The sequence below is a fragment of the Euprymna scolopes genome, chromosome 13, assembly GCF_053919585.1.
Source record: "Euprymna scolopes isolate OS-2025 chromosome 13, ASM5391958v1, whole genome shotgun sequence".
In the NCBI taxonomy this organism is placed as follows: Eukaryota; Metazoa; Mollusca; class Cephalopoda; order Sepiida; family Sepiolidae; genus Euprymna; species Euprymna scolopes.
The window spans coordinates 41,178,234-41,204,730 of NC_136494.1; the positions used below are offsets into that span (position 1 = coordinate 41,178,234).

A 26,497-nucleotide genomic window follows, 5' to 3' on the forward strand; every position below is an offset into this window, starting at 1 on the left:
TTTTTTTCTTTTATATACAAGAAAACAAGAATAGAAGTGATGTTAAGAGTTGAAAAAAGGAGACAGATGGCAGGATGCAGAATAGTCTAATTCCTAACCCTCCCCCTATATACCCCTACTTTAAAGTGCAGACAAAAGAGCAGGTGCACACAAAAGTTGAAATAGTATTGCCCGCCATAACTTAGCACCCCCTCCACATCTTGCTCGTCTGAAAGAGCAAAATATCTTCAATAAACAAAAGTGATAATCCAATTGTGCGTTAGTGCAAAGATGTCAATTGCAAACAAAAATTTTAGATAAATTGAAAAAAAATTTTTTTTCAAACAAACAAAAAAAACAAAAACAAAATGAAATAAGTTTAAAAAACAAAATAACACTTTTTTAAGATGGATGAAGAAAGAAACAATTGTAGCAACAATTCATTTCTTCTCAAGACTTATTTTGTTTTTGTTCTTTTTATTTAAAAACAAATGAAATTCATAGCCCGAAGCAATTATCCCATCCAAAGAATAAAAAAAAAAAAACATGAAAGTCTCCCTAATCCTAAAAATTTCATTTCAATATAGATTAGATTTATCTCCTCTCGAGGTGGTGAGATACAAGGTCAAGTGTTAGTTTGATGAAAGTGTTTCTGTAGAACAAACTATATTCAAACTTGACACACAAGATTTCAGTCCGTGTTGTTAATGACTTAGCAGCACTCATTCCTAAGAGATTAGAGTTATCTTTTTTTAATATTCTTTCAAAAATCTTTCCAGATTAATAATTTCTTTTCTGACTATAAAAAATTATAGGATGCATTACAACGATTTTCTTGGTTTTATGAATTGCTAGACCACTCATAACCCATTGGTCAGTATTTGTTATATATCTATATAATTATAAAACTATGTAGACCTTGCTCCCTTGCTTGAATCTTGTCTTCAACAATTGAGCCATTCCGTTTTTGAAAAATATACCAAAAACGGCACTAGGCAGAAATAAAACCTATTTAACATAGACATGCAGCTGGTCGGAAGAAACAAAATGTGGTTGATTAATGCAGAAATACAATTTTTGCCAAAATAAAATATTTGGTGATCATCCTGTGACTAAATAAACATCCTAGAGATTGTGGATACAATGAAAGCGAAGACAAAATCTCAAAAGTGTTTACATGTGGGTGTGTGGACATCAAAATTATTATAGAAACTTGCTCAAATTGAGATCTACAGAGTCAACTGGCTATCAAGTTTGAGAGATCAACTTTTGCCAATACATATTTTCTTCACCCCCTTCACTCATCTCACTTGTTCACTACAATCGACAATAAATATTTTTATACATTAATATTTGTTAGAATTATTTTAAACACAGTAGAAATACAAAAACTAACACTTAGAAGAGATTGTTAACTAATGCTTTTAACCAGACAATTCTAATTTAATAATGGTAATTTAAAACTTAATTTTGTTTAGACATGCAATATTTATACTTATTATTAGAAAATTATTTTTTATCATGACTCATATTACAATTTTCTTACTGATTATTTTTATACTATTTATAATTATTGGTTCCCATATTGTACTTAGTTCTATATTAGGTCTACTTAGGAGGTTATTGTCTCATTAAAGGTGTTTCTGAACAATCAGTTCTAAGTGACTCTTCTGGAGGTTGTAGGTTCAATCTTACAACAAGTGATAATAAAAAAAAAATGATAAGTGGTAACTCAAAAGGTGCTCATTTTATTAGCTACTATACCAAAATATAGGTGAGTACATTACTCCATTCCCAAGATTACTCCACTTGTCTTTGATTCTTTCTTATAATGCTGAATGTTTAGCAAGGGAACATCAATACTAGTTTTTAAATCTTTGGTTTGACTCGACTTTTGAAATGCTGTCTTCTGACCCATTAGAAAACACTCTTACCATATATGACAAACTAAGATTCACATGACTTAACACCTTCTACCTAATCCTGGCTGATGGAATGAGAACAATGTACTCTCATGAATTAAACAAAAGGTTCAGTTCAAAAACTCTGTCCAGTTCGACTAAAAGGTTTCGAAGTTCAAAAAGATACACTTGAATAAGGTCGAGAATTACATTGGCCAAAATGTCTTGAATATAACACTCAAGATGAGAATAGTAGTTTGAACAATAATACACATTATCAATCCTCATCCAAAAAGCTTCAAAATAGTAATAGAAGTCATATGGGGATTTATAATGTGTGGACAAATAGCACTAAGATCAGTTATGTAGTATGTTAATCTTTGTAAGAAACAAATAAAAAGAAAAACAAACTTACTGCACAATGGCTGCTCGTTCAAAATACTGTACAGCTTTCTCTGGGAATTGGGATTCAATGTAATAAACTCCGAGCCACTCAATGACAGCAATATTGGACGGAAAATACCGATAAGACTGGAGAGAAGAAATATATTTAGTAAAAATACATAAAGAAAAAGATTTATTATTTAAAAATAAATATGTGTGATGCAATGAAGATAATTATTTGATCATTATGAAATTAAGTGATTGTCCATAGCCCCATTCCTTCCCAAGCAAAAACAAAAATAAAGACAAATCTTTATGATGTAAGTATTTGTGATGAAAGAAAATATTGTACACAAAAGTCATGTAAATTGATTAAGTAGCTTTATTTTAAAAAAAGAAAATCGACTTTTATGACTAAAAAATGATTAATGATCTCGCAGCACCATTTTCAAATTTATCATCAGTTAACTCATTCTTAGATAGCGCTTCAGAAATAAGATTTTAAAATCATCGAAATGTCTACAACGTCCCATTAATCACTTAAAAATGATTTCATTTATGAAAATAAAAATGAAACTACTTGGTCAATTCATGTGATTTTTTTGTGTACACTATTTTCTTTCCATCATGCACATCACAAAGATTTGTCTTTTTTTTTGGGGGGGGGGGGTTATGGATAAGCACCAGAAATTCATAAACATTACAAACTAGCTGATTTTTTAATTTGATTCTTATTACTTTTTTGAAATCATTGAAACAAAACTAATTGATAAAAAAGAAGATGGTGGATTTTTTCAACAAAAAGAAGAAAGTTATTAAGATTAAGCCACCCCTTGTTTGCTCATAAATTAAAATTGCATTTGAAGCAAGTGAGACATATATATATTCACTTTTATTATATAGATGACATTAATTTAACTATTAATAAAATTATTATAATTTCATTAATAACTATAACTCTAACTAAAAGATATACAGGATTGAAGTTTACATGATCTAAACGAATCTGAAGTATAAATTTGTTCATTTATAATCTAAAACTTTAGAAGACATATTTGATCAAAAATTGATCTTAGGTTTTTTCAAGTTTAAAACTATTGCTTCTGAATGACATTAAAGTTTCTTTACACGTTCATTATAAATACCAACCAATCAGCCACTTCTGTTTTTCTTAACAAAAGCAACCCTACATAATGGAGATCTTTTAATCAATGCATAACAATCCCAACTCCCTTAAAGGGATTTAAAGATATAAAAAATATATTATCTGCTGCTTAGTTGGAATGATAGTCTCTTAGCCAGAAATTTGATACTATCACAGCAAAGCATTAAAAGTAGGTAAAGTTCTATAAATAGAAGAAAAGACAAAAAAATAAAAAATAAAAAAAAGCTCAACTTGGGTTGCTTTTGTTTGAAGATCTCCATTAGTGCTACATTTATAAGGAAACTGCTGGATTCTAACTGATATAAAAGTGATAACATTTATCTATTATTATACTAAACATGAGTTGATAAACGTTTGTTTTCATAAGGAGTTTATCTTATACTAGCAGGAATCATGTACAGTCATTTGAATAAAACCTATTAAGCAGAGGAAATGATGAATTTTACAGGCTTTTGCGTATGCTGAAAACGAATATCGCATTTAAATTTTTGCAAATAAGTAGTTTTGCAGATATAACGCAATGCAATTCTTAATGTAAAAACTGATTGCCATTGTTGTATGCGCAAGTGCGTATATTTTTGCCATAATTATTATACTCACTATTTCATAGTTAACCATAACATATACAGACCCAACGGGTCACGGGTAGTCTAGTATATATGTATGTGAGTGTGTATGTGCATGTAGCAACAAACTAATACGAAGGTAAATTTCTTTGGGTAATAGATTAAGCACGTTCGAAGATATAATCACATTGACACAAAAGTGCAAAATAGCTGAGCAACAATTAGCCTGCCTCGTACAAAATGGATGAGTAATTGTGAAGAGCAAGTAACAAAAAATCTCTGACGATAGATGTGACTCAGCTTATAAATGTTGCTTGAAAAATGGTTGGGTCATCTCACCATTTGAAAAGCTATCTCACTCCTGACGCAATCATCTACGTTTATAAATGCCAAATACATCCTAAAATGGAGTACTGTTGCCACATATGGAGAGAAACTGTTCATACCACCTTTCTTGCCTTGACAAAGTACAAACCGGTTTTGAAATCTAGTGGGTGATGTCCTTTTCTTCTTCCTATTACCTTTTTCACACAGAAGTTACATTGTGTCTCTATCTCTGCTCTAGTGTTATTTTCATGGCAAATGCTCAACTTTTTTTTTTTTTTTTTTTACATAGGCATCATCACATTATCAAGGCCAAGAGGCCACTCAAGGATAAGGGTTAAAGATTGTACAGTAGAAATTGGACAATATAGTAATCATTAGTAATGAAAATTTGGAAAATTTGATAACTTATATGGAACGGCTCATCAAGAACTTATTTACGTTAGACTTGAAGACAACCATATTGTAGTCAGCCGGAAAGCAGGAAAACGGAAGACAATTCCACAGGCGTGCAGTTCTAAGAAAGAAGCTTTGTTCATGGAATCTACGTTTAGGTTTAGGCACAGATAAAGAGTGGGGGTAATTATTGATAGTGTTTACAGCTAGACGAGTGTTTCTTGTGAAAGTTTGGCGAGGGGGGACCATAGATTGAAGCTCAGTCGAACACTTTCCATGAAAATAACGATACATCAGAGACAAACTCGCAACATCTCTTCTGTGAGATAGAGGTTGCAAGGAAGAGAAAAGGACATCTCCTACGAGGCTACGAAGTCTATTTTGAACTCTATCAAGGCAGGCCAAGTCCTTTCTAGCAGCTCCTGCCCAGATGTGGCAACAGTATTCCATCCTTGGACGTACCTGGCTCTTATATAGATAGAGAATTGCATCAGCAGTGAGATATCTACTGGATCGATAGAAAGATCCCGCCATTTTTCCAGCGGCCTTGGCAACAGATTTGATGTACGTGTTCCATTTAAGATCAGGAGTAATGGTCAAGCCAAGAAGCTTGTCAAAACCTGAGGCCTCCTGAAGACGAGAGCCATTCATTTCAACTGATGCCAGATGTGGATCAGAATGTTGATGATGTAAAGAGAGAAGCTTGGTTTTAGATGCATTAAAAGTAACCAGCCACTCCTTACCCCATTGTACTACGTGCTCAAGATCAGAGGAGAGAGAATTGGAGAAAACTGTCTTAGATGTGCTACCATAAATGGTAGTGTCGTCAGCATAGATGTCTACAAATGATGTAAGGATGTGATTTGGAAGATCATTAATATAGATCAGGAAAAGAGTTGGGCCCAGGATGGATCCCTGAGGGACACCGGCATTAATACTGTGAGCTTCTGATTTTTGCCCCTCAACTACTACTCTTATGAACCTATCAGAAAGAAATGATTTAATAATTGAGAAGACATTTCCAGCAATACCATAGCTAGAGATCTTATGAAGTAAACCTTTATGCAATACCCTATCAAAGGCCTTAGATATGTCAAGACCAATTGCCCTAGAAAGGTTGCCTCCGTCGAGAGATTTGCTAATCCTATGAGATATAACTGTAAGGACATCTGCTGTAGATCTAGCAGAACGGAAACCATATTGAGTGTCACTAAGAAGGTTATTTTTGTTGAGATGGTTGATTACTTCTGTATTTAACACAGATTCTAGCAATTTACTCATGACGCACAGGAGACTTATTGGCCTGTACTGAGAGGGGGATGAGCGATCACCTGAATTCAACTAAGTTTCAATCTATAGTCCTCCCCCATAAAACATCTACAACACTCATCTAACTACAACCATTGTCAACAATTTCCCCTACTCTCTATCTGTGCCTAAGACTAAACAAAAATTCCATGAACAAAGTTTCTTTCATACAACTACCTCTATGTGGAACTCAATATCACAGAGCTTTTTTCTAGTTGAGTATAACACAGTAGTTTTCAAGTTCTTGTTGACCTATTAAATAATCAAATTCTACGCAATTTCTACCATCATTGATCATCACAATGTTGTCTCATCTGAAAAACGCATTAATTCTTACCCTCGAGTGGCCTTTAGGCCTTGATAAGCAGTGACTTGTTAGTAAAAAAGATAAAATAAAAACTGTCGCAATCAAGTAAATATGCGGAGAAGAAGGAAGAAAAATGGACAACGCCGGGTAGCCCTGCTAGTTTCATGTAAAGGTGATACACAGATGGGATCAATTGCTGTAAAGGACAACAAGAAGTGACGTACACCACCCTTGAAACGTGCATTTATACAATTCTAAACGACTAATGTTGAAGGAAAAGGTTGCACTTTCAAGAAGAAAAGGCACAACTACTTAACATTTCTAACACAATTCTTTCAAAGTGAATAACTTGAAACAGAAATCACATTTAGTCATGAGCAGTTCTCTTACCAACAAGAAAATAAATAGTTTTAGAGATGCTGATTGTATAGTGTCCTGTGTTAGAGACACATAAAAAATCTAAAAGGCAGTAGTAAAGTCTTATGCATCCTAAGCATACAACGCAAATTTTTCAAAAATAGATGATCTATTGCCGACAAAAAACATGTCAGGAATGTTGGTTCTTTTTTTTATCTAAAGTATCTTCCTTTCTTTCCGTTTTATTTCCCCATAATAGTTAATGAAGACAGTTGGTAATCGAAGATTTTAATTTTGTGATCAGAACCAGGGAAATACATTTCTTCCTTCTACACTCAGTCTTTAATCACTTTATGTAAGAGAAAACAAAATAAAACCATATGATGTAAATTATTTCACTCCCTCCTAGAAGAGATAACATTTCAACGAATGTTTAATCCTAAGAAGCTTCTCTTGATGTTCCAATGATAGCCTGTTTCAGAGAATGGTGAAAATAAGGTTCTGAGCTAATATCTTATTTATTAGATTTTCAAATTGTCATTTATTCTCATCTTATTTCAAGAATTGTAAGAAATTTTACAAAGATTGATTAAAATCAAAATTGTGGGTTTGAGGACTTACCAAACTATCAGCATCTCACTATCATTTTACTAGTAGGGGCCAACCAACCTTGCTGGCCATAAAATATGCTTAATATATTCATGCAGATTTCGTATTTATTATTACAGAATCAATTTTCTATTATATATATATATATATATATATATATATATATATATATATATGTGTGTGTGTGTGTGTGTGTAGTACTGATTTCAAAAGTTTAAAAAAAAAATGACTTGGGTGCCATCAGCTAGAATTTAAACCAAAACATTTAGTACTCCAGCCGCATTTGCTACCATTCAAGCTAACTCAACAGATAGATAAGAAAGTTATAAAATTGAACCACTTTTAGCTATGATTAGTTTATGTTAATAGAAATGTTGGCAAGTTGAAATGAACATATTTCTGTATGTGTTATTCATCCATCCAAACAAAGATTTTACTTGTTATAAACTATCCATGGTGTAATATTATTCTTTCCTGTTAATTTTATTATCATGTGACCAGTAGTTTACTAGTTTAGTGGTTAATATTTACACACACACTTACGCATACATCTACTGTTTTATTTATACAGGATTACATACCGCATGATGATATTCATCATTGGTGTCCTTCATCCTCAGGAAAGATGATGGCATTGCACAAAGTTTGGTTAAGTAAACATGAACTGTAAGCTGTTATGTTAACCTAGTATCACCACAGAAACAAATGGTTCAAGCACCATCATAGGAGTTGCCGGAATATCTCCTATATATATAAATAGCGAGGGGTACCCGGCGTTGCCCGGGTGTTTGGAGGTGTGTGTGGAAACTCTGAGAGGGTGGGGGGTTAAAAAAAAAAAAAGTAAGTATGAGGATCGAACCCGTACCGTTGAGGGAAAGTTGTAAATCAAAGTGTGAAAAAAAAAAAAAGTGCAACGTTAACCATTGCCCCACCGCGACATGCTAACGGAAACGTGTTTGAATTTATTTAATTACTTGGATTTAGCAGGTGCACGTTTTAATGAGTTAATGAGGTCAAGTTTGACTGCGGGATTTCATTTACTGCTGAACGCTTTTTTTCCCCCCCAAGATGTTACAGGAAAAAGACTAACTCACATGCGGCGAGCGACAAATGTTGAATATTTATCTTCCCGAAATCAAGCAAATTAAATAGACAGGCGAGCTTCGTTGTTAACTGTGAGATATTACGATTTATATGTGATATAAAAAGTTTTAAAAAGTTGTGAAGCGAGCGACCACTTCTCTGAAAGAAGCCTTTTGTAGACACACAGAAAAAGCGAACACACATACAAACATACATTTTCGCTTTTATATTTATAGATAATTTGATTGCAGAAATTCCCCTCTGTATCAAATTAGCATAGGTTTGCAATAATAAATGTCACTTACAAATTGAATATGTCGAAACTATTATCCACCATCTTATGTAACAGTAGAATGCCATATTTATTCGTTTTAATAAAATGCTATAATCCATCCTAGGAGCGTCATCAACACTATCGTCAAGACTTACAGAGGAAGTAGTTCATAATTTTCCCTCATTAAAAAAAGGACTCCCACCAACCTCACTCAACACCGGGAAATATTATTCACACTATACATATACTGTCCAGTCTGCCTACGTAACTGCCTCACGAACTCATACACATACAATTACCTTTCCTTTTCCTGTTAGAAAAATAATAATTTCTCCCTAACAGACATCCGGCAAATCTCATTGGTTGAGAGTAAATAAATCTTTAATTTCGGAATGTGACGACTCATAAATAAACGAACATGCATTACTTTTTCAACTAACATGTTCGCACACTACTCATCTTGCAATTCTTACAATGTGAAACAGATCCATTGTTTTTTTCCATTCTTCAGCACACTAGCACACTTAGTTAAACACACATGCACACAAACACATGCATACACCCATCCACAGAGAGATCTACACATAGATAGAGAGAGAGAGAAAGACAGAGATCGTTATTTCAAAGGTCTGTACATAACTCATACACAGAAAGTTTGCGCAGGTAAACAAATGAATAATATAAACTAAGAGTTTTAAATAAACATCCTTACAACATGAACCAGAGCTGTTGTTTTTTTTTATTCGGCACACCAGCACACTTAATTAAATACAAACACACACAAAAAACATGTGCACAAAATTTTATTAAACCTTTAATTTTAAATTTTTTCCAGATATTTTTTTCCTATGTTATAGGGGCCCCACTCATGTACGTCAGCCCAAATTATTTTTAGTTCAAACCCTAATTTGTTTTTATTAAAAACTCTTAACTTATTCATTTGTTTAATTGTAAAAACGCTCTGTTTACGTTCACTGTTATAGTGGTGTCACCCACTTTATTCCCTCTTGCTCAATATGGAGGTGGCAATCCTCCTGATAGATAGATAGATATAGAGGGAGAGAGACAGAAAGAGCTTTGACCCCATTTCATTCACACATCCTTTTTTATTTTTACCCACAAATACGTAATAATGCAAAATACTGTTGATGTTTAAAACTCTTTGTGTGTACTTGAGTCTATTATAATTATTATTGAATGTTTTGTTATTAATTTTTGACCCAAATAGGTTACAAAGCAAAATATATTGTCTTTTATTATTACATACCTTACATTTTCGGCTAATTTCTTGCCACCCACATCCACACTCAGAAAACGGAGTGTCTATTCCAAAAGCGGTTCTTAACATACGTAGGTTGAGGTGTCTATTCTGACTGCCATTCTTAACATGAGGAGGTTGATGGTTGGACTACAGCAACAACACTAACTGTACTTTAATTTTTTACATGGGGGGGGGGTACCACCGAGCAACGCTGGTTAACAGGTCCTACTAGTTGCTAAATATAACCTGAAACAGTCTTGGAGATTTGGACTCCAAATTTTTCTTCATGGTTGACTGCCAAAACCTTTTCTATAAGTGAGTGTGGCCACAAGGTAGCCAAAGTTTGAGCTCAGAGTTTTCCTTCTCTTAGATGAGTTATCTTTCAGACTGAAGCCCCCATCTACTCAAAGAACAAGTTTTGAGGCATCTATGCTCCCTTGTTTTCACCCTCCCCCTATCAGTATTAGTAGTTCTGCTGGGCTTATATCAAAGTCAGGAAAAGGGTTGAACTGTCAGGGAAATGCACCATGAGGGGCTTCTTTTCTAAGTTATAAGCCATTTAAACAAATATTGATGTACATGTTTTAAACATTTAACATGTAAAACGTGTGTGATAATGCATTGTTATTTTTACATACGAGTTCCATAAAGACAATCCATATGACAGACTCACAGATAAAATAAGTTTAAGCCTGGTGTTGTCACATACACCAAGGAAACCATGAGAACAATGATACCAAACAAAGAAAAATCTGAGCATCAGAAAAATCTGAGCATCATAATTGGCAGATTCTTGTGGTAACCAATTAGGTAGGCATCCTGCAAACATTGGCCCTTCTTATTTCAGGTAACAGAATACAACAGAATAAAATACAGGTAAATAACCATTCAAAACGTTCATATAAGCATATAGTACACAGCTTAACATGCTTTCATTGTAAACCTATCACATAATCCCCTCAAACATCAGCAAAAACCATTCATTAAGGTTTAGAAGTTTTGTTTAAGTGGAATCAATCTATCAGACAATAGTCAAGTTTCCACACACACAAATGAACTGATGGATGTTCACTGATCAGACTTAAGCAAAATACGGAATTTTCCCCTTCAAGTTTGGTTTCTTTTTTATGCTCATTATCTTCACATTTTCTGACGATGGTTTTCACAGCAGCCCTAGAAACCCCAAGATCGATCTGTTTTGCTGTAGAGTGTTTGTCTCACAACAGGATGACTGCTTTGTCATGAACAATCTGGATCTGGTCACACCCGACTGAACTTAGTGTAGGTAGGTTGTACAGGCTCAGTATTCCTCTTAATTGCTCTCCACTTAATGCAACCCAAAGCCAACGACCCATGCAAAGATGTGCAGCGAACTTACCGCATTAATAAAAATATATTCTGTCATGTGATGAGATGAGGCATTTCAGGGGTTTTGTTTGCTTTTCTCCAATACAGTGTTATCCTCTCTGCAAACCTGCAAACCAAGCACTCATCTTTTGCATTCAATCCTGCTCAACTTTTTTTTTTTTTTGGTGCATTCAAGTTCTATTGTCACACCCAGAGTGAGAACCGCCTCAGCAAAATACATCTTGCATCCTTTGTCTATATGTACGCCACTAAATTTCATGATGTCATCCATTCCCATCAGAAGGTTGAATCCCAATGGCTTACTGTTTACCACCAGCACATTAGTCTTCAGTGGATTCATGTCGGTCACTGTTAAAGTTAGTCTGTCAACACCATGGCTTAGAAGGTATTTCCCAGCTGCCATCAAAATTGCAGTACTTTTCTGTACTTTGATGTAACAACCAACTCACAATGGATGAAGAGCAGCTAGAATCCATCAATGCTATTCGATCTAACCCATTGATTCTTATCTTTATTAGGGAGAGCACTTTTTCTAGTTTATGTGGAGAGAGAGTAGTGCTGGCTTCTCGTCCCTTGTCTTGTTTCTTGGACACATTAATGCAATGTGTCCTTATTGCTGGCACCAATAATGGATGTGTCTCCAGGAGTGCTCTTCTTGCTTTTCCCCTGGGCTGCCAATAGTCTCTAGCAAAGCAATTGAGACCTCCACATTGTAGTAATGCACTGCGACTGAATCCTGCTGATTGAGGGTTGAAGGTGGATCCACAGACATGTTTGGATAAACTCATCCAGCCATCACAGCAACAGGCTCATCCACATCTTCTGTCATGGGAGCTTGAGCGTTAGCAAGGACTTATTCCAAGGTCTTGTCCTCTATACTTGAGGACCCACACAATTGTTATCTAACTGAACCAAGGAGTCCCGATATGAAAGTGAAGCTGAGCCATTGGTCAGAAGAGTTTATTTCGATTAGACATGCTCAACCTGTTCCAACCATTTGGACACTGTATGGTCCAGTGAGATGTCATGAAATTCGGAAATCAGCCAAATGTCAAACGCTTTGCCTACTATTTGCATTTGGTTATTCATTAGCTAAAATAGGTTGTTTGGTAGAGTTCAACATTTTTATCAAAGTGGAAGTTTTCAACACATGCAAATGAACTGACGAATGTTCACTGATCAGACTTAAGCAAAATATTGATTGTTTCGTTGCTTTAATGCTCATGAAATCTTGCCACTTTATCTGGATTTATCATGTTCGTCTCCATAAAACAAGTCTTCTTTTGGTTTTCACACACTGGTAGCTGAAAGAGTACACCTTCTATTTCTTTGAGGTATGATCGTTTGTGGCATTACTACAGAAAAAACTTGACATCAAAAATGATGCTGCACTACAGAGTGCAAAGTTGAAAATTGCAAAGATAAATAAACAAACAAAAAAACAAACACATAAAATTCCAAATTTGTTTGTAACCCACACATTTTTATTTATAAAACTATATTTTTTCTTTATATGTATAAAAGCCAAATACATCCTAAAATGGAGTACTGTTGCTACATGTTTTCTTTTTTGGTGGGGCAGGGGTTAAAATGTCTATTTTTCTATTTGAAAAGTAGAATAAAAGAAACTTATTAGTCAGTATAAAAATTGAAAACTTGTGGTTAATAAACAATGATCACAGGAGTGGAAAAGAGAATAGGATCTGTAAGGAACACATATAATCTGATGGTAAAGCCCAGTCAATGTATCTGGCTGAATTAATCTCCAGTTAGAAATATGTGTGTGTGTCTTTCTTGAAAAATGATTATTCATTTTTCTTCTCCCTCTCTCCTCTTTCTCTTTATTATTTATGCCATACCCCTCCTCCCACTACTTTATTTACATCAGTTGCCTTCTGTGACATCTTCTAGTAGGCATGATGACAAGTAAGCAATCCAGTAAAAAAGAAATCCACAAAGTAACATCTAAATAAATTTATACTAAGTTTCAAGTGATGTGCTCTCCTTTTTTATGTGTATGCTTCACTTGTATATGATGATGTTTCTGTGAGAACTACTAGATACGATATATTGATGTAAAAATAAAACATCAAATAATCACATAGGAAACCTTAATGTAAACAAATAAGCAAAAAGCAGATTGGAATATGTGAAAAACATAACAAATGGACAATACAGCTGAAGACAAATGGAGATGATATTCACCAAAGGATAACTTCTTCTCATTCTGAAAATTCAGAGAAAAATTATTTCTGCAAATTCCTTAAGAAGACATTTTTTTTCTTTTATTTTTACTTTAGAGTAACCATTTATCAAGGCCCGAATGCCATTTGAGGATAAATGTTAATGGATGTAAGGTGGTAGTGTCATTAATGGTGTAAATTGGGTAGAATTTGATTATTTATGGGGATGGCTTAACAAGAACTTGTTTACATTGGATTTGAAGGCAACTATGTTGTATTGAACCGTAAAGACATGGATGAATGTCATCTCATTGATTTGAATTTGTAGCTGATAATATTGTCAAATGATTTTGTAATACTTTTGATTTGCGTTATGATCAAGTGAATGCGCAGCTGCAGATTAAAGTAAAAGAATGTTTCAACTGAGTGCTTAATTAGAAACTTGTTATTGCTATGAGTGTTTTATGTTTTCAGGGTCTCAAATGGTTTGCCACATCTTACATCAACTCTATAACACACCTGGATATTCCAGACGTTAGGGAGCATGATAAACTTCACTTAAGTGCATAAAAAATGATTTGACTTAGATCAATCCTTTCGATTGCACCATATCAAAGCAGGCATGAGATATTGCCTATAATGTTGCCTACCTAGAGTCTAGGAGACTTGCAGCACCCTAAATCCCAAAGCAGCAGAATGATGATGACGACGATGATGTCATAACATGTGAAACTTTGAGGAACATAACATGGACTTTCTTATAAGTCAGTGCATTTCTAAGAAACATGGGTTAAATTGGTAGAAAAAATATTGAAGAGTAAAATCTAAATAAAACATTTCATAAGAATGTCCAATCGTACTGCATGCATGACTGGACATCAATGTAAAAACGTTAAACTGAAAATCCAAAATGTTCATCAGATTTAAATATGTCAGAAACATCAACATGCACAAAGATTGAATATCATATTTGAATACAAGAAAAATATAAATGAATCCTAACACATGAAGAAGGTCAACATGGCATTTGCTGAAACAGAGTAGAAATTTTATCTTTTTTTTAATCTAAAATTCAATATTTTTATTTGAAATTTAAAAAAAAAGGTGAATGAATCTCAATTAAATCAATTTTTCTGCTCTTGTGAATTCCTGCAACCCATTCAGATCTCTATATCAAAAACTAATGGTGCTTACTCAGAATGAAAAAAAAAATGACTTAACTTGAAATGGAAATTAATTTTAAAGAGTTTATTCCCTAATCAAATTATTTTGTGATATAAGAATTTTTTTAAAAGTTTATCCTAGTACTTGACACTAACAATACAGAACAAATAATAATATTTAATTACTGTGAGGAGATAAACACAGACACATATAGAGGCACACTTGTTTGTTTCCACTCTAATGGGTTTCTTAACTGGAAAAATAGTGAACGAAGAAAAAGTAGGCTAGTCTGAATCAAGTATCAATACATAGATTGCTATTTGAGTCAGACTTTGAAAATCCAACAATCTTTATGTTAGAAATTATGTGACTAGTTTTCATGTGTCTGTGTTTCTTCAACCATGTGACTTACAAATTATTTTTGTTTTTGCCTAACTAGCAGGGTTATCCGGCATTGCTCATTGAGTACTTTCAATTGACTGACTTATACGTCTTACCATGTATGATACTGTATTATTTCTATAACATGCACGATGGAAGAACGGATGTACATAAATCTAAGACAATGGGAGAATCGTTAGAAAATGACCTCCAAATTGTAGGGAAATAGGGGCTGCAAATGGATGGTAACATTTAATGCTAGTAAGACTAAACTGCTCTCCTTTAACAATTACAAGACGTCTCTCCAACCACCTATACCCATGACAAATAACACCCTACATGAAAATTCTTCCTTCAAACTCCCTGGCTTAACATTCACAGGCAATATAAACTGGAACAGATACATTGAGGACATTGTGAAGGCTGCTGCAAAGAAGGTGGGTTCCCTCTATAGAGCTAAAAGACTACTCACAACTGAGAGTATCCTGTACCTCTAAATGGCCACCATTTACCCATGCATGGAATATTGTTGCCACATCTGGGCTGATGCATCTACCACTAGCCTCTTGGATAGGGTCCAAAAAAAGTTGTCACTAATCGGTTCCACTTTGTCAACTAAGCTCCAACTCCTGTTCCATTGCTGCAATGTTGCATCTCTGTGCCTGTTTTACAAATATTTTAATGGAATGTGCTCTGATGAACTTGTTGCACTTGTGCCCCCTCGACATACATATCCCTAGCAAACCTGCTTAGCAACAAAATCTCACCCCTTGATTCTTGAAGTCCTAAATTCCAGAAAGCTATCTCCTCTAATAGTTTCTTCCTTCAAACAGCTAAACTTTAGAATTCCCTTCCTGCTACCTGCTTCCCTGACTGTACGGATTCGCAGAAGTTAACATAATGTAACATAAATCAACATCTTGTTAATCTTTCCGACGCATAGTTCCAAATAGTAGCCCCTTACGCCCAAGTGGTCATATGCTTGTTAGGGATGAACATGAGTAGAAAAAAAATAAAAAATTTGACTCACAGGCAACACCATGTACTTTGTTAAAAAAACAAACAAACAAAAGTCTTTCTCCCGAGCATCTCATAATCGGTACTTCCTCTCTTTATTAGTTTCCTTGGTGATGTATTTGTGATGCTTTTCAAGTCTGTATTATTAAAATTATGTTTCTTGCCTCTACGTGACTTACGTATTATTGTATTATCATTTATTTTTAGCTGAATATTTATTGAAATAAAAATGTAATAACTAAAAATATTAAAACAAACTTTTTAAATTCCTATTTGAAAACAATGACAAAATTAAGTCTACCACAATGCATTTCAGTTTATTTGTAAAAAAAAGTTAAGTTTTAGTCTTTTGTTAAGAATTGAAAAAAAGAAAGATCTACTTTATAATCCTTCAAAATTTGGAAGCATTTAAATTGGTATCACAAACCGGCCATTGTACTGTATGAAAATAGATTTCCTTCAATTTCAACTTATGATAATTCATTTTTTTTTGGGGGGGGGGAGTATTTTAATAAAATTTAGATCTACATAAAATCTAATATTTTCTCTTTATAAATCTACTATTGTTTCTCTTGCATTAAAAAGTTCCAGAGTATTTCAAGTTCAATTATGTTCAATGATTAACAATTTATATTTTTAATGATGACGTTTTCCCCATCTTAAAGAAAATAAAGGCCACTCATCAATGTGGTGGGCTTAATATAAAGTTGTCGTTCATAAAAAATTCAAGTTGAAAACTTTAATGAATTAAATTTTTGACATATCAAATTATGTTTCTATCCATTTTTACATAGTTCAAATTATTTTTTATTTACTAGTAAAAGAAAGATATAGCTTGATTGCTATCATATTATAAAGATATAAATATAAATATATATAAATATGTTAGCTGTTGAAATAAATCCTAAACAAACAGTTGTGTTTCTGAGTCACTTTGTACATTGTGATTTTGTTCAATGTTTAGACTGGCTTGATCTAACAATCATTACTTCCATTATGATTAATTTCATTTACTACAAGATGACATAAGTTCTAACAAGTGAAGCATACATGGTCCCCCGTGAGTGCACACAGTGAAAAAGACAAAAAAAATGACTAAATTCAGCATTTGCTGCCCCACCCTGCCATTTAACCCCAAAAAGTACCCAGGGGACGTCAAATCCTGGTGAAAATGAGCAAACGGTGCAGTTTTAGGCCTTAACATATGAAAATTTGAGTTTTGCACCATGCAAAAAGAGAAATGACTAAGTCCATCATTTGCCCCCTCCATATTTAGCCCCAAAAATCCCCAAGGCCTTAACATATTTAAATTTAAGTTCAGCACCATGCAAAACTGCTAAATAGACATAAACAGATAATTTTGGAAAAATATGGTAAAATAGTCCCAAAAATGGAGTGTTTTTATTAGCCCTGGGGCACATCCAAGAGTTATCACAAAGTATAGACAAACAAAATTATACAGAAATTAGTTACAACTTTTCAGAAAGTTTTATAAAAATCCAAGGCATCAATTTTTTTAATAAGCACAAAAGTGTCAATTTTGGCCATTTTAACCCGAAAGGCACCCCTAGGGGAGCTACCGGAGTTTTCCCAGAAAATCCGTTCTATTACTTTTTTACTCATATCATGTTTAATGTTTGTGCAAAATTTCAAAAAATTCCAAGGCATAGTTATTGAGAAAAGTACGGACGGACAAACAAGGGTGAATTTACAGGTCAACCCTTCTTTTGCTGGGGGAACCAAAAATCTTTTCACTTTTTTATTGCATTTTTAACTATACTGTGAAAAATGATCGATCGCACACAAGTTGGAAAATTAACTAATTTCCAACAAATTTTTGAGCCATCATAATTCGGTGACTAATTATGCTACTAAAATAAATTTGGTGTCATTATGTTTTACAAAAATCTATGTGCTCACATTAAATGTTTTCAGATATAATGAAAATAATACTTTAGTTTAGAATAGATAATTTAAACTGTAAAATAGAAAGTTATTTCTAGGTTTAAAATTCTTGACAAATCTTCATGTATTAAGATTGAAAGTTTTGGCAGCTATTTCCAAAAAGGAATATAGAAATAAAAACAGCATTATCATATTAGTTATAATTATATAATTCAATTAATTTAATCACAATTTGAAACTGTAATAATTAAATGTAATTTTCAGAATATTGATTAAAATTACTTTGATAAAAAAAATGGTATGGTTAAAAAAGAAAAAAAAAATAGCTGAAACAAAAAAGAAAATAAAAAGTTGGCAGGTTGATCAAGCTAATTATTTATAAATCTAAGAGTTTAAAAAATCTATAAAATATTTGTGTGATTATTAAAAATGAAAATAAAAAAGACTTCTAGTAAATACAACTGATTACACATATTTTGTTAGTCCAGTACAGATTTGTTTCACATCACTGACATTTTTTTTTGCATATTTTTGCTATCCATTTCTAAATCCAGTGAATATTGCTGTACGTAAAACAAATTTGAATTTTTAATTATTTTTAATAAATAGCCGTTTTATTTTATTCATTTAGATGTGAAATATGCTTTTGTCTCCAACCAAAAAGAAAACATTTACTTGAATATTATCAAAAGTTTCAGGCCTCCATAACAGACTTCCTATCCCACTACACCCAGTCAAGAGCTAATGTTATTCTGACCAGCATTTTGTGTATTTTATTTATTGAATACCAAATATGGCCAAGAGTGGATTTTTATAAGATAATCAATTGATTTACTACACAAATTAATGAACCGAGTTGTTTTTTCTGTTTAATTTTAGTCATTGAGTAATTTGTTTCCATTCATTAGATATTCATCTTTTTATTTCTAATTTTTCATCTTTTAATAAATAGGATGATATGTGAAATTTTTCTCCTACTTCCAAAAGTTTTTGTTGAGAATTTATACAAATAAAAATCTCATGCAACAACAGTATTAAAATACACTTACATCATAATAGTATTGAAACGCTAATGACTTGTCACCATCATCGTCATAGAATTGTCCAAGTCGGCTTAAGATATCAGGATCTGTGGCCACAACACCAACTAACTGCATAAACCTGGAAATGATATAAATAATATTGAATTGTTAAGAAAAACAAAATTGGTTGTCAAAAGAATAATTATACACAAGTAGAAACAGTGGAAATTCTGCAGGTATTGACAATCAGAGGTGAAGAGTCAGATGAAAAATAACAATGATTTCAACACCCAACTTCTGCAGAGTTTACCTTCAACTGCTGCAAACATCACTGACTTCTTACTCTACTTCCTACCACAGGGAAGAATAAAATCTGATTCTTTATTTTAGAATCAGTTTTATGAAACAACTCTAAAATGAAGAGTCAGATTTTGTTTGTCAAAACAAATTCTGATAAAAATGTTTGATCACAGAAAACTAAGATTTCTAGCAATCTTCTCGATTTTTGGTAATCATTTAGATATTTTGTATAAATACTAAATCATGGATTAAAGTCATATCAAAAAAAAGAAATTTGGATTATTCATGATGATATAGACAATAGCATTTTTTCACAATTTTGCTCTTTGGCTCTTAGATACCCTCAGATTTTTGATAATGAAGTAAATTAATATAAACAAATTAATACAAACAAATTAATGTCAGTGGTGCGAGTTCCATTATGGAAGCACTGATTTAATTTGAATAAAATAAAATAAGCGTCAGGTGCGTTTGAAAGTCAAATCACAACGCAATATTACAAAAATAAATAAATATTTTACTTGCTTGAAATTTATAATTTAAATATATTTCAGAGTCAAACTCCATCCTCAGTATTTTTTCTTTTTTTCTTCTTTTTTCTTGCCATGTTGTAAATAAAGTAATAAGTAAAATATCTGTTTATTTTCATAATATTGTGTTGTAATTTGGCTTTCAAGCGCACCTGATGCATATTTTATTTTATTCAAATTAAATCAATGCTTCTATAACGAGACTCACACCCCTGACGTTAATCTCGCACAGCCAACACACCGCTCTGACATTTCAAGCTACAACTGTTGAGAGAGAATACGTGGGTCTTTACTGACTGACTTTTCTTTCTCCAACTTTACAGCATGGCAAGAAAGACGACAAAAATGATAGGAAAAAAAAACGTACAAAATACTGAGGATGGAGTTTGACTCTGAAATTCATTTAAATTATAAATTTCAAACAAGTAAAATATTTATTTATTTTCGTAATATTGTGTTGTAATTTGGTTTCAAGCGCACCTGACGCTTATTTTATTTTATATGTAAATTACTAAAATTATAAGATAACTTTATGTATAGATTTAGTTGTGACTGTGTTACTTAGAAATTAAATTATTTTTTACATTTATTTATCAAATATTTATTGAAATCAAAAATGCAATAACATAAAATAGAAAGAGAATTTTAAAAATACTCTTAAAAATATAATTTAATTCCAAAATAAAATCTATCAGAATGCATTTTCTTGATTTTAGTTATAGTTTTATAACAATTTAGTTCTTTCAAAATTCTATTTAAAAAATAATAATTTAGTAACAAAAACTTATAATATTTTTATGATTTAAAGATGTTCAATTGATTTTGTTTAAATAACATATGCTTCCATTGAATTGCAAAACTGACCTATTTTATATTGTGCTTTTTTACTATTATTTCAGCCCAAATAAGACACAGTGTCACTTAGACGTAAAGGGTTATCACTGGGACAAAATTTACAGGGGCACTATAGAGGGAGTTTAGCAGCAAGATGTCTGTTCACATTACACTTGAACTTCTGCATGTCAGTATAGTCAGGAAAGCAGGGAATCAGGAGGGAATTCCAAAGTCTAGCAGTTTGAGGGAAGAAACTATTAGAGTAAAAGGCTTTCCGGCATTTAGAGATTTCTAGAGTGGGATTTTCCTGCTTGTCAGGTTAGTCGGGGGTATTTACGTTAAGGGGGTACAAGTGCTTTGCGTTTATTTGAGTACTTTCCATTAAAATACTTGTAAAACAAGCACAGAAATGCAATATTTCAGTGATGGGACAGAGATTGGAGTTTGGTTGATAGTGTGGGACCAATTAGGTTGGAGACTCTTTCTTGGACCTTGTTTAAGAGTGAATACTAATGGCAGATGCAGCAGCCCAGATATGGCAACAATACTCCATGTACGGGTGAATAGTGACTTTGTAAAGATATAGGATACTCTCAGATGTGAATAATAATATTCTAACACGGTAGAGAGAGCCCACATTCTTCAGAGTAATCTTGGAAATATCCTCAGTGTATTTGTTCCAATTCATGTTGTCTATGAATGTTAAGCTCAGGAGTTTAAATGAAGAGCTTTCAGGTTGCATATTATCAGTCATTACAATCATTGGTTGAGAAGATTTCTTGTAATTTAAGAGAAAGAAGGTTAGTTGTGGCTGCATTAAATGTTTCCATTCCTTTACAGCCTCATTCCACTACAGACTGAAATTCTTCTAAGGTTTTAGCCATTGCTTTAGATATATGTTTATTCATTCTTCTCTTGTGTCTGTTATAGAGTGTGATACCATCAGCAAATCTACCCCTTTTGGAGACAATTTTATCAAGGAAGTCATTTATGGATATCAGAAATAATAAAGGTCCAAGGAACAACCCCTGTGGCACACTCGTATTTACATCATGTTGTTTTGATGTATGACCATCGGCAACCTGGATTTTTCTCTTATCTAAGAAGGATTTGATTATAATAATAATACCATATTAAATTTTCATGAGAAGATCTTTGTGCCAGACCCTGTCTTAGATATATCTAGGGCTACTACCCTAGCCCCCCCTGGCTCATCCAGTACATGGTATATAGGTTTAGAGATTACAGTTAGAATATCTGCAGTAGAAGGAGACTGCTTAAATTCGTACTGTCTATCAGAAAAACGTTTAGTATCTATGAGGTGGTGAACTAGAGCTTGATTGATTAAGGATTCCAAGATTTTGGTGAAAAGAGAAAAGAAGCTAATATGGTTATAATTGAGTGGGGCAGTTCTTTCACCAAAATTCTTGACAACTTGTACCTAAGAAGCAATTTTCCAGGAGTCTGGAAAGCAAGATTCAGTAAGGCATTTGTTGAAGAGTTTGGAGAGAACTGGGGTAACCTCAGTGGAGCATTTTTTTAATAGTATATCAAGGATGAGATCAGACCCACACGCCTTCAAGATGTCTAAAGTTTTTATGATATCACAAACATGAGAAGGGATAATTTTCAGATTACTGAGTGTGGCTTATGTGGAGTGTGCCACTAAATTTGGGAGGGAGTGGTTTGTTGGAGTTGGAGGCAAAGCACTGGGCAAGCAGATTAGTCTTCTCATGATTTCAATCTCAAAATATTTTTATTTATTAAAACATTACAAACATTAAAAAGCAGGATATATACTTTTAACTTTTAAAAATTGTTTTCATAATTAAACTTTCTATTAAAAGGCTTAAATTAACAGAATCCCTCTACATTTTAACACCAGAAGATAAAACCTTGAACAGCTAAGGACATATGTGGTAATTGATGGTTGTTACTGTATTGCTAGAGAACAGTGCCTGATCTGCTAAACAGTTAAACCAGCACAATGTATATGCCTTCCAAAATCCAATGTCTTAGTCTAGGAGGTGGCAATAAAGTTAAGAAAATAGGAAGCGACTTTTTATGTATTTTAAATTATTTTTTCTAAGTCTTCCATCAAGCAGTGCATTTTCACCTGGCAGGTAAATGCAGCTAGTTTTTAATAAGAGAAATGAAAATAATCAGTTTTCACAAAAATAATTTCATAAAAGGCTGAAAAATTATTTACCATTCATTTGCGTGTAATTTTTCTTCCAATTGATCATAGCTGGAAAATAATCAAAATTAAGGAACAAACACGTTTCAAGTTGTACAAAAAAAAAGCCAACAAGATCCAGAAAGATCATAATCACGTTTAAGTTATGTTATTGTCATTTTCTGTTAGCAATTTTTAAGTAGAAATGCATTTCTAGGATTATTTACAGAGAATGCATAGTATTTGAGTGAACTGAGAAAGCAAATAGTCAGATAATATCAACCTGCCTTTGCACTTTCTTTCTACCTTCTATACATTTTTATACATTACACGTTTCTTTTTTTTTTACTTTCCAGTTTGTGATCTTTTCTTTCTGATTACATTTTTTTTTGTTTAACTTTATTCAGACGTTACTTTATATGAATATTACAAGGATGTCAGTGATCAATGGCAAAAGAAGCTGACATCAATTTCACAACCTGAGTGCATGCCCTCAGCCTTCATGTGAAATTTAGTATAAAAAGATCATCCATTTCTGAGCCATTCTAGGGCAATTAAACAAAATATTTTTTGCTATGGGAGATAAATTTTGTGGAGGTTTTAAGGCTTAATTATTTATTCTATCACTAATCCTAGGTTCAAAACAACCTAAAATAAACCTTTCTTAACTTTACCATTTTAACCCAAAGTCTTGGTAGAAATCCTCTTCCAAAAGCTACTACTAAACCTTAGTTTGAATGGTATCCCCTAAAAAAAGACAATATTTATCCTACCACTAATCCTAGGTTTAAGTGGCATTCATCCTAAACAAAGAAAACTCGTAAAACCACATGTAATCACCTTAAAAATATCCACTACCAAAAATAAAAATGCAAAATTTATCTCCCTATAAAACAAAAAAATTTTAATCACTTTTTCTGAATTCAAAGAAAAAGCAGAGGTTTCACATTGCTGATATCAGTACAAACACCGGCAAAGGATAATTATTTTTTCTTGTCATTTTTAATGGAGGATGTACACTTGTATTAGTGTATATTTGCTTTCTGAATTACCCTAAATATTTTAAATGGATTTGTCCAGCAGTTACTTTACAAATCGTTTTTTTTGTGATAGGGTAGATATACATATACAAATAGATTTTTATTAGAGTGGTGGGAGGAGGAGAACAAACAGAGAGAGAGAGTAGTAGTAGTCCTCAGCATAAGAAAAGGGAGTAGGAGAATGGCATGAATGATGTCCCTGTTAATTTAAATGAATACATTTTAAAATAGATTTCTGAAAACTATTTTTAAGGTACATGTCTAACATTGATCTAAAATTGTGAAAGCATAGACATTTATTTGAAAAGTAGAAAAAACAAAGTATTAAGAACATTGTTACAATAGATTTATGTAAATATCTCATCAGTTATGGAAAGACATGCAAACTGTAAAGAAGAGGAGGTGAGGGTGGTTTAAAAAACAATATAATCGCATGCTGCATTGTCGGTTTTGCTTTTCATGTGGATACAGATCTGCAATTTGGTACATCACTTGTGGGCTGCTGCGAAGAATTGCATGCAGTTTGTAAAAGCAGTCTAGGGATTCCTCGAAGCGACCAATCATCTTGTTGCTCAAACCTATAATAATAAAAGACAAAAAAAGCAAACAAAGGATTAATTCTAAGAATGTGTGACAGCAAGAATGGAAGACTGAAAATTGACATTTTGTATTTATTTGCACACCATCCTGAATTTTGCTTCATTTCAAATATGAGTTATCTACCATGAAGCTCTGAAAAAGAAAAATCTTGGCATTGCCATAGTTTACTGCCATCTCTCATTATATATATAATTAAATAATTATTCATTTTTACCTACAGACACTAGTGTTTCATGCTTATGCAATCATCAGTGTAGGGTAACAATTCCTGCCGGTCATGAGATTCAAACCAGCCACAAATCGCTTTTTGCTCCATTTGCTGAGCCTCTACCTCAGAGCCACCAAACAATTACCATGGAAAGGAAGGAAATTAAGAACTATTAAACGCTGAATTCGGGTGAGTACAATTACAATTTAGAGTGTTTGCAGAAAAGCTAGTTGACCGCCTTAGTTATAATTCCGCAGACAGTGCTCATCCTTAAGTATTTGTAGAACTTTATGAATCTTGTTACTTTGTTTGTTTGTCACCGTGCACAGTGAATGATGACAGTAAGTAAAGAGCAATTGATAAGGGAAACGATGGAAGAAAGCAAATGACATAAATAATTAAAAGAAAGAGTGAGAAAGAAAGACAAATTGTGAAAGAAACAGAGAGGTAGAAAAGAGAGAGAGAAGAAAAGAAAGAAAGAGAAGATAGGGAAGAAGAAAAAGACAGAAGAGAAGAAACAAAGATAAGGAGGAAAAGAGAGTGGAAGAGTGAGAGGAGGAAAAGAGAGTGGAAGAGTGAGAGGAGGAAAAGAGAGTGGAAGAGTGAGAGGAGGAAAAGAGAGTGGAAGAGTGAGAGGATGAAAAATGGATAAGAAAAAAAAAGAATAATAATTATAGAGAAAAAATATATTTAACTAGCCTGCCTGTGTCCCAGTGTTGCCTGAGAAATCAAATTATGTGACAAAATTTCAATGCCCAACATAATCTAGAATTAATGATGAATAATACTAAATGATAGTGATGTCAGCAATTATTAATATGAAAATCAATAATAAAAAAAACTGTACTACTACTATTACAACAGTAATAAAATGATTGATATTAGTAAGAATGTAAAGAGTAATAATAATGTTAATGATAATAGTAATACTGAGAAAAATATAATACAAATAATGATAGCAATATTCATAATGATACTAATGAAACCATTGCGATAAAAGTAATGCTAATAACATTAAAATAAAAATATACTAAAGATAATGTTAAGAAATGAAAATAATGTAATACAAATAATCATAAGAATAACTGTGACAAAGCTATAGGGTGGAACAATAAAATTATCGCCCTAGAAAAGACGATAGGATTCCATTTCCCTTTGAGTAATATCAGTTCTTTTTTTGTTGCAGACCATCTACTAGCTGGCCAGTTGCGTACAAATCCCAAGAATGATAGGAGCCTTCTATCATATCTAAAAGTGACAATGTGAGATCGGAGATATGCTGTTGTACAACTCGTGCTCTCTACCAATTCAAGTTATGACAACAGGACCATTACCAGCACCCTCAAAATGCATCACTAAATTACCACGAATAACAGGGACATGCTGATGGTGATGAAAACAAATTTTCCGGCTACGGTTATGGTCTTTGGTGTGGTTTCAAGTAAGGGCCATATCATGCCACTTCACATCTTTGAAGCGAAAATGTACCTGGATGTGCTTATTTCAACCAATAAATTTTTGTTTGAGCCAAGATATGTTTATCTGAATTTAAAAGTTAAAAACCGCAATAACTTTCTTGTCAACCTGGTACTAATAATAAATCAAAATAATAAAAACAAAAAAAATATGAAGAATGTAGAAAATTAAAACATTATATCATTAAAAATATTAGCATTACTAATTAGACAATACTAACAGCAATAATAATAACAATAACAACAACAAAAATAATAATAACAATAACAAAAATAATAACAAAAATAATAATAACAATAACAAAAATAATAACAATAACAACAACAAAAATAATAATAACAATAACAAAAATAATAACAAAAATAATAATAACAATAAC

The 26,497-nt window shown here is 32.8% G+C and overlaps 1 protein-coding gene across 2 annotated transcripts in view; it reads right to left on the reverse strand.

Annotated features, from left to right (window-relative positions):
• LOC145291985 (intraflagellar transport protein 88 homolog) overlaps window positions 1-26,497 on the reverse strand; it is a 129,913-nt gene that overhangs the window by 37,616 nt on the left and 65,800 nt on the right. For both annotated transcript variants that reach the window (XM_080137943.1, XM_080137942.1), the window contains exons 17-20: window positions 24,304-24,412; window positions 22,828-22,866; window positions 18,982-19,093; window positions 2,296-2,411 (exon numbers count right to left, since the gene is read on the reverse strand). In XM_080137943.1, coding sequence (XP_079994069.1) covers window positions 2,296-2,411; window positions 18,982-19,093; window positions 22,828-22,866; window positions 24,304-24,412 — 376 coding nt within the window. The remainder of the gene's footprint in view (window positions 1-2,295; window positions 2,412-18,981; window positions 19,094-22,827; window positions 22,867-24,303; window positions 24,413-26,497) is intronic.